Raw genomic sequence first — 14,379 nt, 5'->3', positions numbered from 1 at the left:
CATATCAGAGCATGTATCAGTACTTCATTCCTTTTTTTTTTTATTGTCTTTTTGTCTTTTTAGGGCTGCACCTGCAGCATATGGAAGCTCCCAGGCTAGGGGATGAATCAGTGCCCCAGCCATGCCAGATCCAAGCCATGTCTGTGACCTGCACCACAACTCACAGCAACGCTGGATCCTTAACCACTGAGTGGGGCCGGGGATCAAACCCACCTCCTCGTGGATACTAGTCAGGTTTGTTACCGCTGAGACACAATGGGAACTCCAGAACTTCATTCCTTTTAATCTTGGAATAATACCCCATTGTAAAGATAGACCACATTTTGCTCATCTGTTTTTCTGTTAATGGACATGTGGATTGTTTTATTTTGTCAGTTTCTTAGGGGGAAGGAATAATGTGTCTTAATCTCTGTCTATTCATTGGCTGGCACATAGTAGGACTGAGCATTTGCCAGCCTGGCCCCATCTCCCAGGTCCCTGGGGGGCTGACCCTTCCCCCCACCCCTTTCCCAGAAGCCCTTCTGAGTCGTGTGCAGCAGCCCCCCCAGACAGAGCCCTAGGCAGGATTTGATGTCACTGCTGGCTCACAGGCTGGCACCCAAGCTGGGCAGAACAGGGCTCTTATCTCCAGAGGCCAAACGTCTAGTGACTTTCATTAGAAAACTATCTGGAAGGCCACACGCAGAGATAATGTATCTCCTGGGTAAAGGCTTAATTTATGTCCCTCATGGAACATGCTTGGAGACATTCGATAAGGAATGCAAATCTGCAGGCTAAATTCCATTTCACATTCATTATATTCCGATAAACTGCAGTCTCGTGGGCACAGACTTCATCTTGGTGATGTCAGCTCACCATGTGCCTTAAATTCTGTGCATGGGAATAAAGGAAGCAGGGCATGGCTGGGTCTGTGTGCATGTGATTCCAGTGATCTGATCCAGCTGCCTGGGCCTCCAAATCCTGATTTGCAGGATCAGCAATTGAAAACAGAAAGAGAACAAATTCTGTTTAAGTAGGGCATTGAGTCCCTAAAAAGAACCATAAAACTGTTCATGCCCTGTGGCCCAGACATCCCAGTCTTGGGAAGAAACCTGTTTCAGTTTAGGTTCCCTCAGAAGCTGAGACAGGAATGGAAGGGCAATCAGCTTATCTGGGAGGGGATGCAGGAAACACTGTTCTCTATCAGTTGGTTTTGTATTAGTCACATTGACTCTTTGCCCTCCACTCAGTCAACCACAACATAGCAAAAGAATTCTCATGGTCCCATGTCCCTCTCCAATTGCATTTCTTTCTTCCTTTCTTTTTTTTTTTTTTGGTCTTTTTTTGCTATTTCTTGGGCCGCTCCCGCGGCATATGGAGGTTCCCAGGCTAGGGGTCGAATCGGAGCTGTAGCCACCGGCCTACGCCAGAGCCACAGCAACGCGGGATCCGAGCCGCGTCTGCAACCTACACCACAGCTCACGGCAACGCCAGATCGTTAACCCACTGAGCAAGCGCAGGGACCGAACCTGCAACCTCATAGTTCCTAGTCGGATTCGTTAACCACTGCGCTACGACGGGAACTCCTCCAATTTCATTTCTTTGTGATTCCTTCGACTGCTTCTCCTTTGGCAGATAGATGTTTACCCAGACAATCGTGGTGTATGTGTAACTAGCTCATATCGCACCTTGCATTCCCTCTTAGCGTTAGATAGCAAGCCCTTTCTATGATGCCAAAAGCAGCATGGAGGTGGCCGAGCCTCCTTCCAGTGAATGGACATTCACTATGCCGTTCCCATTTGCTAGATGTTTTGTATGGTCTTGGTCATCTGTGATGCGTCCAGTTCTGCTGTCCTGGTCAACACTGCTCTGCGCATCTTCTTGCACTTACCCTTTAGGCTGGCTGAGTTACCTCTTGAGGGTTTTAGCAGACATTGTCAATGCCCTGCCTTAAGCCCTCACACTTACTGTGTCAGGCAGCTGTGGCTTTGCCTCACCCTGCACGCAAAGAACAGGAGGGAAGTGGCTGGACGTTAGAGGCTCTGGGGAGAAACTCTCACCCTTACTGACCACAGTTGGTGGGTCAGTTCCTCAGCTCTCTCAAGATCACTCTGAGACATGTTCATGCACTCTCTGGGGTCCCCCACCAGATGGAGCCTCAGTTGCTGAGATGGTAATGGCCTTGCTATTGCACCGTTAGTGTCTCCCCTCCCTGACTCACCTCCCCACTCCCCTGCTGCCATTTCCTGGGCTCACCTCCCACATGAAGCATTTACTCTGCAGTCTTTGTCTTCGGGTCTGCTTCTGGGAGAGCCACGTTCAGACAAGTCTGTTCTCAGGACTGGGATGCTTGCCCACAGGGCCTGAGCACCTTTGTGATTCTTTCTGTGGACTCAGTGCCTACTTAAACCAAATTAATAACTCTCTGTTGTTCATGTTGCTGCTCCCCTTGAAGGCTCAGGCTGCCGGGTCCAGTTCTGGGGAGCACACCTGCACAACTGAGTTATGTCTGTACACTTTCCTTGATGGTGTCCGTTCTCTACCTGGGGACCAGGTCAGATAATGACCTCGGTCACTGGAATGGCGTGTGGTGTGCTCCTGAGTTTTTAAACATGTGTGTAGACCAGACTTCCGGGTTGGCCCACATATTCCTCAGTTGTTTGCTTCTAGAGGGTGCCTGGTAACCTGGACCTTGAAGGGCAAGCCAGGAAGAAAGGGGTGAGGTGGAGGGAAGGGTTGGGGGAGAGCTGGTAGAAAGGGGGTCTCAGAGAGAGACCCCCAGAATGTCAAGTCCCTCGTTTGTGTCAGTACCCCAGAACCCGCGTACACTACAAAACCCTATGTTATCCCCCACTGGGTGGCCTGCCGTGCATGACCACACCTCCACACCTTTGCACAAGCTGTTTCTCCACTGAGAATGCCTTCTCTTCTACATTGGACACTTACACCCTTTTCCAAGAGTGACTCATTTCCAGATCTCTGCTCAGAAGCCTTCTCAGGCTCTATCGGAGTTAACTGCCACTTTTTCCCTTTTTAAGCACCGCTTCAAAGTTTTTAGCTTTAGGGAGTTCCTGCTGTGGTGCAGCAGAAATGAATCCAATTAGTGTCCATGAGACTGAGCGTCCGATCCCTGGCCTCTCCCCAGTGGATCAGGGATCCGGTGTTGCCGTGAGCTGTGGTGTGGGTCGCAAATGTGGCTCAGGTCCTGCATTGCTGTGGCTGTGGCGTAGGCTGACAGCTGTAGCTCTGATTTGACCCTTAGTCTGGGAGCTTCCATGTGCTGTGGGTATGGCCCTAAAAGCAAAAAAAAAAAAAAAAAGTTTTAGCTTTAAAAATGAAAATAAGAGAGGATGAGAGAGAAACTACAGGAACTTAGATGTACAAAATAAATCCACTTACAAGCTTTTTAGTTTCTACTTTTGAGTTGTTAATAACTACTGTGGGTTCAGTTGCACCTTCCAGAAAGACATGCTGAAATTCTGACACTTGGTACCTGTGCATGTGACGTTATTTGGAAACTGGGCCTTTGCACATATGATCAAGTTAAGAAGGGGTCTTGCTGGGTTAAGGGGGAGCCCCAATCCAGTGACCGATGATGTTGTAAGAAGAGGCAGATGTGGATACCGAGACACGGAGGCGAGAAGGCCCTGTGACCGCAGAAGCAGAGATTGAAGCGATGCATCCGCAAGACAAGAAATCTCACAGTGTGGGCCACACCAGAAGTTGGAAGAGTCTTCCCTTGAGACTTCAGAAGGATCATGGCTATTCTGTCACCTTTCTTTAGACATCTGGCTTCTAGAACTGTGAGAGAATACATTTCTATTGTTTAAGCCACCAAGTTTGTGGCACTTTGTCACGGCAGCCCTGGCAAACTAACACTGTGACAGTGCACCACAGTGAGGCCATATGCCATTCATTCATTCCATATCTCTTGAGACCTGCTCTGTGCCTGGTACCGTGCTCACCTCTGGATTTTTCAATAGGAGGGTGACATCAGATATGAATTTCAGCCAAGTAACCTGGCGGCAGCAGGGAAGGTGGATTGGAGGGGTGGGACTGGAAGCCCATGAGGACGCTGTTCCTAGGAAGTCAGAAATAGGGCAGTGACTTGGGCCTGGAGGAGAGAGAGGCGCACCCTGGAAGATTACAGAGGAGATAGAAATGTCAGGACATCTTCCAGACTATAACCTAGAGGTTATTACTTAAATTGAACTTTTGTCCAGGCTCACTGATCGGGCCCTAAAGTACAGGGTGGAAAATTGAGCATCGATTTTAGGCATCAGTTTCTACCACTGATGTTTGCATTTCAGTTTTGTCAATTCCACTTCCCAAGTGTGATAAATTGTTATTATATAAGTGATCGTATACAGCACGTCTATATTATTGTGATTATTTGCATTCCTTTCTCCTTTGTTAGGCTCTGATCTCACTGAGGTCAGGAGCTATGATTTCCCAGTTTTCTATCTATAATACCCTATGTGACAGCAGCCTCTGTTGTTGGGTGGGACTTTGAGCAAGTAACCAGTCCTCTTAAATGTTAATGGCATAATTTATGGTCTTTGTTTAGCAGTGGAACATTTGCTCCAGGAGTCCTAGGGAGGCTCCCCCACTGCTCTCTGCATCCTGTTTTCTGCAGCTCATCACCCATGCTTTGCCCTCCAGGAGCCAGGTGCCATCTCTGCTGGGACTTTGCCTGTCACCTTGAACCCTTTCTACACTATCTGCTCTGCTTATCACCCTGGCTAATTAGAGGCACCATTTAAAAGCTTACTTAATTGGAAAGCTGCAAAGTAATTTAGATATGATAACATTATCTCCAAAAGGCAAATATTAACTCATTTTAGGCCATAACTTTGTGACAGAAGATATAGAATTGCAAAATAAGGCTGTTGTTTCTATAGCACAGAAACTTTCCCTTTTGAATTTAGCTTCTTCATCTCAAGACTGTTGTATGGACACAGCACATTTCATGGAAAAAGTGGCCCTGGGGAAGGGTAGCCTCTCTTCCTGCACCTTCCCCCAAATTGCAAGCTCAGAGGATCCCACATTCGATCTCCCATCCCTGCCACATGGTGTGAGATTTCGGGCCCAGGGGCACAATCTCAAAAGCTTCCGTTGCTTCCTCTGTAAAGAGGGAATAGTAATAGTGCCTACCAGGCCTCTGCCAGGATAAGAAGATGAGCGCAAAATGCAGAGCAGGGAACACCCTTCTTTCTCCCTCCCTGAGAGAAGAGACCAAGCCTCTTGGACCCTGAGAGCCTCTTGGACCCCGTGGAGGGCAGACGATGTGCGGTTCTGTACCAAGCCTCCATCCTCTGGAAGGGAATCCTCTTCCGCAGTCTCCGGATCCCCGCTGGAGGCAGCATGGCCGACTTGTGCAAACACGTGTGACTTGGGAGGAAGTCCAGCAGGTGCTCAGCCCGGCTCAGGGAAGGGCCCTGCTGGTCAGCGCCTCCTGAAACGCCAACCTTCTTCCTGCTTCCTTCTCAGCAACCTCAGCCTGCAGTGCCTCAAGTCTGAGCAATTCTCCTCTCCCCTCCCTCCCTCTCCTGCCAGCTAGTTTCCCCTGGGCCCTCCTCCCCTGTCCTGCTCACCTGCCCTTTCAGTGGTCTGGAATGAGGTGGTGTGGCCATGCCGTGTGACGACTCTGTCTGTGCATGAGCTCTTTCCCTTCTGGACCACTCCGCCACTTCCTCCATGTGGCCGTTTCCCGGCCGTCCCTCAGCGCTTGGCTCAGCACTGCCCCTTTCAGGAAGCCTTCTGGGCATCCCTCTTCTCACCATGCTCCCTGGCCTGGAGGATTTCTCACTCCTGCTTCTTTGTTACCTCTGATGGCAACTGTTCCCCCTGGACAGGTAGCGCTCTATCTGTGGAACAGATGAATGGAGGAATGAGCCATTCACATTTTTACCTTTACACCTCTACCCTCTAAACGGGCTTGTTGTGCGGTCATAACTGCTTCTGTTCACTGGAGTCACACGCACATGCCATCTTGGAAGCTCTTCTGCTGACTCCGCACTGTCAGTACCACCGTCCATGGTGCCTGGATGCTCTGCACTGTCCAGTTTGGCAGCCACCAGCCATATGTGTCTACAGAGCCCTTGAAATGTGGCTGGTATGGATGAGAAACCTAAGGTCACAGCAATTAATTTACACTGAAGTTTAAATAGACACAAGCTACTAGCAGCTACTGTATTGGACGGTATAGGAGAACTCCTACATGAATGTCTTCCTGGACATGGTCTCGGCTTAGGACACAATGAAAGCGGAAGAACTGACCCGCAGAGCACAGTCAGCCCATGGAGCTGAGCCCCCAGGACCACAGACATACTCTAACTGGTTGTTTGAAGCCACAGGCCTTAGACTGGTTTGTTACATGACAAACCTCTGCGGCCAAACTCAGCTGCTTGCCTTCACATTCCCATGGCCCTGTTCTTTTAGGCAGTGGCCACTTTCCATCATTTTAAGGCAGCGTATACATTTTAGAAATTGTTGAACATCTACTCTTTTTCTCTTATCTACTCGGTTCCTCCACCAGCAGCTTCACAAAGATGAGAAGCATTGCTGGGTCCCGGGGAAGAATGTGTTCTGACTAGCTGTTGACCTTGATCAAATTCCTCCACAGCTGAGGCTGTAAAAATAAGATTGCTAATGACTCCTTCATAGAGATTAAAGAAAAGACGGCTAATAATTAGACACTTCGCACGCTACTTGGCCTGTATCAAGCATCCAGTGAGTAGTGTTTATCATAGGCTCCTGCAGGCAACAAGTCTCTGGTCCCACTCTTCCCATATTAGCAAAGACCTAGAAAGCAGGGGTCAGGCCTTTGTGGTTCTAGCTTGATGCCAGAACTTCTTGGAAAATAATAAGAAAACAGAATAAGAAAACAGCTGCTGCTTGCTATCTCTGTTTATAAAGAGCGGGGATGGAGGTTTGACCTGAAGGCAGTCCCATGAACCCCGGCACTGCCTAGGGAAATGAATAGTCCTTTGGGATATACAGACTCAGTCCCCCAAACAGAAGGATCATCATGAGAGCCCAAGAAGGCAGGAACTGACTCTCATCCTCACCTCTCTATCCTCAGAACTTGGCATGTAGTCAGCCTTAGTTCCAAGGAGGCACAGCATTCTTTTCCTCTTTTGCTCACTGCTGTATTTCAGCATGTAGCAGGTGCTGAGGAAATGTATGTTGAACGAATGAATGTGAGAATGCGTGAATGCTGTCCTGCCTGCAGCCAACACTGCAGGCTCCATCCCCTCCTTCTTCCTTGCTAATGAAATGGAACCCTGAAATGATTCAGGTGGCAATGTGCCCCACCTCCCAAGACCTGTGAAGGGTTTAAGGAAATTCAGGGCACTCCTGTCCTCCTAGCCACAGACTGGACTAGGGGAGGTCATGTGACACAGTTCACCCAATGAGACTAAGAGAAAACGCTACTTAGAGGATTATGGGAGAGAGTTTTCTCTGGCATGGAAAGAACAATGGAAAAAGAAATCGCCTCCTTTGTCCCCATCTTCTCTCCCTGCTCTTATAGTTTTTATGCAAGAATGTGACTCCTGGAGGGAAGACAGCCATTCATAAGCAAAATGGAACAAGCCCAAGAATGAGAAACCCACCCTCTGAGGATGACAGTCTGGGAAGTGGGAGCCTGGCACGATGACCCAGATGCCTTCAGAGCCCCCCCCCCCGCCCCAGGGACCCTCAGGTGATTGATGTTTGGGATAAATGCACATCTTTGGTGTTTCAGCAGATAGCCTGTTACTTTCAGCCCAAGCATCTTGCCTTAACTCACTGTGCCTCCATGATAATTGTTATGGGCTCAACTGTATCCCCTCCCCAAAGCCATATGTTGACGTCCTAACCCCAGTACCTGAGGAGGGGATGGTACTAGAGGCAGGGCCTTTCAAGAGGCGATGAAGTTAAAACGAGGCCATCAGGGAGGGTCCTTACCCAAGCTGACTGGTGTCCTTGTAAGAGGGGAAGGGGACACACAAGAAGACAGCAGGATACGCAGGTCCAGAGGGAGGACCCTGTGGGACACAGCGAGAAGACCGTCTACAAGCCAAGGAGATGCCCCAGAAGAAACCAACCCTGCCACACCCTGAATGTGAACCTCCCAGCTTCCAGAACTGTGGGAAGATTGACTTCTGCGGTACTTTGTCCTGGTAGCCCTAGAAAACGAACAGAGTTACCTATTGCTATGATCAAGGTATTATCACCACTGTAAAAAAATCCTTCGTTTCACTTTATCGTTGTCCCTGGGGAGCGGCTGGGGCCCGACTGAAGGAGCTCAGTTCCTCAGTTTTCTGTAACAAGGCCACCTTGTCAACCTAAGATGGGCCCTCTTGGGTCCTCCACCCATTGCGCCATTCAGTAGAAATCTAGAAAACATCCTTTATGCATTGGATCTGTGTGGAACTGTCAGAGGATATCTTTTGAAGTCAGGCTGCCCGGCTTTGCTTCCTAACTTCATCTCGAAGTAGCTCTGTGATCCAAGGCAACCGATTCTCTTCCCTGCGTTTTCTTATCCACAAAACGCGGCTAAGAACACCCATCTGACAGGATACTGTATAGGGCCGGAGCAAGCCAGTACGTGCTGGGCTTCACAAAGACTCAGAATGTTCCTGATGGATGGGGTCATTGCTCTTCTGAATATACAGAGCGAACAAGAAAGGAAGAGCACACTCGTGATTTCACCTACATACAGAACTTTAGTATAATCCTCCCCGCAAACCCCGGGACATGGGCGTTGCCAGCCCGTTTTGCAGAATAAAGTGAGGTCCAGAGGGGTCATGTGACAAGTCACAGTTTTTAAGTCACAGGGCTGAGATCCCAAGCTAGGTCTTCTGTTCTCTGTAAGCCCTGAGCCCTTTTCTTCTGCCCCAGAGCTGCCTCCCCGGGCGATATGAGTCCCCCACCTCGTGTCCTCCGTGTGTGCCAGACCTTCTCCTTAAAGCCTCACAAGGACTCAGCACTCACAGCGTAGGAACAAGGAACCCCAACATGTGTTTAGACCAGAGGGCACAATAAATTGTTGCGTTCTCATGGGACAGAATGGGAAATGCGGGTCAAAGGGAAGGGCCTTCTGAGTCAACAGGGCAGAAAGGGCCACATCATTAACTGTTTGGGGACGGGAGCTTTTGCTAGACCACTGACTTTCCTTGTTCTGGAGATTTTACAGACAAGGAAATGGAGGCTCCAAGAGGGTAACATCCCCCAGACACAGAACAGAGAGCAACGTAAACCTACAATATCCAACTGTAGCATCTTCCCCTGGACCAGGCTGTCTTAACACACATGGAATCATCTGGAGAGGTTTTCAGACTCCCGAAGGCTGGGCTGTACCATCAGAGACCAAATCTGTGGGTCTGGAGTGGGGCCTGGTGGGGGCGCTACGGAAGCTCCCAGCCCCATGACAGGAATGTGCAGCCCAGGGGGAGCAAAGCCGGCCAGGTGGCTCTCAGGACTGAGCTCTGTGATACTGGAACAGTCTGGATCCAGCCCCGACCTTAACGAGACCCAGCTGGCTGTGTAACAGCAGCAACACTCGCTTTTCTTACTCCCCCCGCAGAGGGAACAGCTGGTTCTTTCTTAAAGCAGTAGGAGCGAAGGTGAGCCCAGAAACTGCTCACCCAACATTCACAGCCGCTTGCATGGATTTTAGGCAATGGCGTCACGAGGAGATTCACAAATACGGGGAATCCTCAAATCAGATCCAGGCATTGTTTTTGCTCTTGATGGGCCAGAAAGTTGGAGCTCCAGTCTGATTTTTACATTCCTTCAAGTTCTTGAGTAGAGTTTTCAGTTCCCTGTATTGTGGGTATGTGAAATATTTTGTTTACTTCTCCCAAAAAAAAGAAATATAGTGAGTTAAATTGCTCACTATTTTTTTTTTCTTGGCCCCATAGGGAGGCTCAGGGACCTTTATTCAAAATAAAACACCTTTTCCATCTCTGCAGTCAGGTGCCCTGCTGTGCAGCAGGACTTCATGTGATTGACATGCTGGGGGCTCCCCTAATCCTGATGTTCCTTCGTGGTCCTGGCAGTCTCTCTTCTTCTGCCCGTAAACCATCCCCACCTCCCCCAGGGTTGGATTGTTTGAGGCAGCAGAACTAAGCAGAAGGCACCACTAAATGAAATCCTGCCAGTTTAAGCCAAGAGGGAAAAGTAGCTTTTCTTGGTTAAGCCAAAAAGTGGAAGCGGAAAGGGAGTGTTGGGGAAACAGTCAGAGGATTAAAGATTAGCTGGACCCATGGCTGGGGAATTTACCTTTGACCAGACGTAAATAACGCTCACACAGTGTGAGAAGAGGTACCAGGCCTTCAGGGGAAAGCAGAGGGGAGAGCAGTTGGCATCTGGAGAGGAGATGTAAATGAGGGAAGCTGCAGGGGAGGCGGAAGGAGAGAAAAGGAGGGGCCGAGAGCAGTCGCCTTGAGCACAGTGGAGCCTCTGTTCACTGTTCACCTCACTCTCGCTCCACGCGATGGATATACTATTTGGCAGAAATAAGAAGGAGCAGCTGGAGCCTGTGAGGGCCAGAGTGACAGGTGAGCATTTTGTAAAATCAACCGTGGGCCCTTCTTATATATGTAGATGTCCACTTTTTTTCTTTTTAGTTTATAAAAGCAATGCTTATTGTAAATTATTTTTAGAAAATCTGGAAAACGGGGTATAGAGGGAAAATGACCCATAATCCAGATGAAAATGGAAATGCAGGTGTGCTTTCAAGCATTATAACTCAGCTTCCAAGGAGAGTCCTTCGTCCCCACTATTTCCAGGGAGAAGTCCAGGACTGCTGCGGTTGGCCTATAGGCAGTGGGATTCTTCTGCAAATTGTGGCCCATCCCCAGTACGGGATACATTTGCGCAAATGTGTGCATCCTAAGTTAATGTCAAAGTCATACGAGAAGGGGGTGTGAGCCCCCCCTCCTGCACATGCGCGCTGGGGGGCAACATGGAGCCTGCCTTAAGTGACTTCCTCAAAGGTGAGATTTCAGGATGCAAGTCAGTGCAGAGCTGATGAAAGAGACCCAGAGTGGGAGCCTCAGGGGGGCGCTGGGGAGACCTTCCTTTCAGGGACTTTCTCTTCCTCTTCTGCATGGCCACTTTCCTGAGAGCATCTTGTTTAGGCTCCACAAGGCATGAGTGGGTCTGAACTCTCAGGTCCAGGAGAACTGCAAGGGAGTCGGTAGACTCAGCCACAGGGACAGTTCTCCTCTTTCAATAGATGGATAGTTTTCAAAAGGAGAGGACAGCAGTGTCCTTGGCCAAGCAAGTCAGATTGGAGCTTTTCAGCTGAGGAATTGCCTTGGAAGGCTTTGGAAAGGAAAAAAAATAGCTTTTACGTATATTTTTGGATTACAGAGATAATGTGTAATCTGTTTATGTGTGTTATTACGTATATATAAAACTTGGACGTACAAACGAAAACACAAGGAAATAAAACTCAGCTGTATTTCCATCTCTTTAGTGCTCTTGTTTTAAACATTTTTAGTCGTTTTATTATTCGAAGGGAGATTAAAGAGTTTGTAGAAAATTTAATCCCCTAAAAATTTAAGGGAGAAGCATGCGTGTTCCTTTATTCTGAAGTTCTTATTTTTAAATTGAAGTATAGTAAGTACAGTCAATTTACAATGTTGTGTTAGTATCAGGTGTACAGAAAAGTGATTCAGTTATATATGTATAAATATAAAATAAATATATATAAATTCTTTTTCAGATTCTTTTCCATTATAGGTTATTACAAGCTACTGAATAAATATAATTTCTTGAAGTGCTATCTGAGTTTTTAAAAGATACGTAAATATAGGTAGTATAAAGATAGATTATCAGTTGATAGACTATATATAAATATTTTTTCAGGGAGTTCCCGTCGTGGCGCAGTGGTTAACGAATCCGACTAGGAACCATGAAGTTGCGGGTTCGGTCCCTGCCCTGGCTCAGTGGGTTAACGATCCGGCGTTGCCGTGAGCTGTGGTGTAGGTTGCAGACGTGGCTCGGATCCCGCGTTGCTGTGGCTCTGGCGTAGGCTGGTGGCTACAGCTCCGATTCAACCCCTAGCCTGGGAACCTCCATATGCCTCGGGAGCGGCCCAAGAAATAGCAACAACAACAAAAAGACAAAAGACAAAAAAAAAAATAAAAAAAATATTTTTTCAATAAAAGTTCACTATTAATTTTTTATTTTAATTTACTTTATTTTTTGTCTTTTTGCCTTTTCTGCGGCCGCTCCCACTGCATATGGAGGTTCCTAGGCTAGGGGTCTAATCAGAGCTATAGCTTCCAGCCTACACCACAGCCTCAGCAATGCCAGATCCGAGCCTTGTCTGCAACCTACACCACAGCTCACGGCAACACCAGATCCTTAACCCACTGAGCAAGGCCAGGGATCAAACCTGAAACCTCATGGTTCCTAGTCAGATTCGTTAACCACTGAGCCACGATGGGAACTCCTTAATTTTTTATTTTTAAAAGAGGAGTCAACAGTACTTTTCCTTTGCTTTGGGGTACCATGGACATTTTGCCTTAAATACTCCCCTTACACCTCATGTTTAGTGACTGCATGGAAACGCTTGGAAATTTTAGAAAAACCAAGAACCCTAGGGCCTGAGAAGCTGAATGAACCTCCAGGTCTGGATCAGCTGTTCTCAAAGGCTGGTCCCCAGACCTGCAGCGTCAGCATCCCCTGGGATCCTGTTAGAATCACAAATTCCTGGGCCCAGTTCAGACCCACTGAATGAGCCCGGAAACCTGTGTTTTCACAGCCTTCTGGCTGATTCCACGTTGGGGACTGCTGCTGTCAGTTAGGACTCCCTGTGCAACAGGTGTGAAGTCGAGGGCCAGAGAGGAGCTGTGACTTGCCCAAGACCCTGCAGCCAGGGAGGACAGGCTCCAGCCTCAGTGCCGGCCCTCAGCCCCAGGTCAAGGCTAATCACTGCTCGGTGTCCATCGGCAGACAGCTCACTAAACGTGCCTGTGTAGACAGTCTGCCCTCAACGGCCAGGCCAAGGCTCTGGCTTCATGTCCAACTGTGCATTCTTGGCTCTGAGGCCTCCTTGGCAAGTTACTTAAAGATTTCCTGCCCCAGTTTCCTCTATGTCTAATAATGCCAGCATAAACCTACTACTTGGGGTTGCTGCCAAGACTACATGATTTTATCCACCTGCAACACAGTGCCTGGTACCTAGTTCAACACCTTCTTCTTTCATCTAGAGATTTGTACGTGCCGCTCTAAGTCTTTGTGCTCCTTCTCTTGTGTCCTGGGTCTCTGTGAATAGTCCCACCCAAGGCAAGAGACTCGGCTGCCATTTTTTGCATGCTCCCCATATTTAGTCAAACTCCAGGTCTCTGTTCCATCCATTTTTCTTCATCCCCACTGCTGCTTCCCTTCTCCTCTTTATGATCTCCGCCCGCCCTCCCATCCCAGCTCCTACTCCTGTCCACACTCCACACCACAGTCAGGAGTTTTGAGACCCCAAATCTGATCATATCCTATTAATATGAGAAGAGGAAGATCCTTAGAGACAGAAAGTAGATTAGTGATTGCCAGGGGCTGGGCGGGGCATGGGGACTGACCCCTAATAGGTACAGGGCTTCTTTTTGGGATAATGGAAATGTTCTGGAATTAGTAGTGATGATGGCACAATGTTGGAAATATACTTTAAGAAAAAAACCCAAATTGCATACTTTGAAATTGTAAATTTTGTTATGTGAGTTTCATGTCAAATTTTTAAATTGGAAAAAAAAATCAGATCCTTTTGTTCCCTCTTATAACTGTCAAAGGTGTCCCATTCTTCTGAGCACCAAATCCAAGCTTTGGTCTCGGTGACTTTTTACTTAGCCCCTGCTTCATTCTGCAGCTTTAATACTTACGACATCCTTGCTTGAAAGTTAGGGCCCGGCTCTTACTAAAGAGCTTGCATATCTTTTAACTGGTCTTTGAGCTCCTGGTTCAGGTTCTTCCAGAGATAAGAATTCGAGGGTAAGTAGTTTACATGGGGTGGACTTGCCAAGGAAGCCTGGGAGGGGAGCCAGTGAAAGGAGCATTGTCAGGCTATTGACCAGCAGGAGCCTTTGGAACTGAATCCTCGGGGCAAAGCATAAAACATGCTTCTCATTGTGTCACTCAAGGACAAGGAGTGGCCTTTGACCCACAGCACCCCATCTCTTGCTGGGTGAGAGCAACTTCCGGGGGCATTAACTCTCTAGTGTGCTTCCAGCTCGTCCACATGTGGGCAGAGCTGCTCCACAGTGAGAGCAGACCTGCAGGTGGAGAGCTGCAGGTATCTGCAGAAAGCAGCCTTTGGGGAGAGGCAATGCCACGGGACATGGGCGGGGGCCCCCTATAGCACCTGCAGTGCTGTTTGCTGAGCAGTGCTCTCCAGTAGCAATGCAATGCCTG

The 14,379-nt window shown here is 48.4% G+C and overlaps 1 protein-coding gene across 2 annotated transcripts in view; it reads left to right on the top strand.

Moving 5' to 3' along the window:
* The window catches only part of BCO1 (beta-carotene oxygenase 1), a 102,604-nt gene that overhangs the window by 53,933 nt on the left and 34,292 nt on the right, over nucleotides 1-14,379 (top strand). The window contains exon 1 of one of the 2 annotated variants that reach the window (XM_047793259.1): nucleotides 9,848-10,526. The exons of the other annotated variant lie outside the window; for it this stretch is intronic. Within the exon in view, the coding sequence (XP_047649215.1) occupies nucleotides 10,463-10,526 (64 nt within the window). The 5' untranslated portion in view covers nucleotides 9,848-10,462. Of the gene's footprint in view, nucleotides 1-9,847; nucleotides 10,527-14,379 lie in introns of those variants that run through there. 2 annotated transcript variants of the gene reach the window in all.

This window comes from Phacochoerus africanus, chromosome 8, assembly GCF_016906955.1.
Source record: "Phacochoerus africanus isolate WHEZ1 chromosome 8, ROS_Pafr_v1, whole genome shotgun sequence".
NCBI classification, from domain to species: domain Eukaryota; kingdom Metazoa; phylum Chordata; class Mammalia; order Artiodactyla; family Suidae; genus Phacochoerus; species Phacochoerus africanus.
This window is presented reverse-complemented; position numbering and strand designations above follow the sequence as displayed.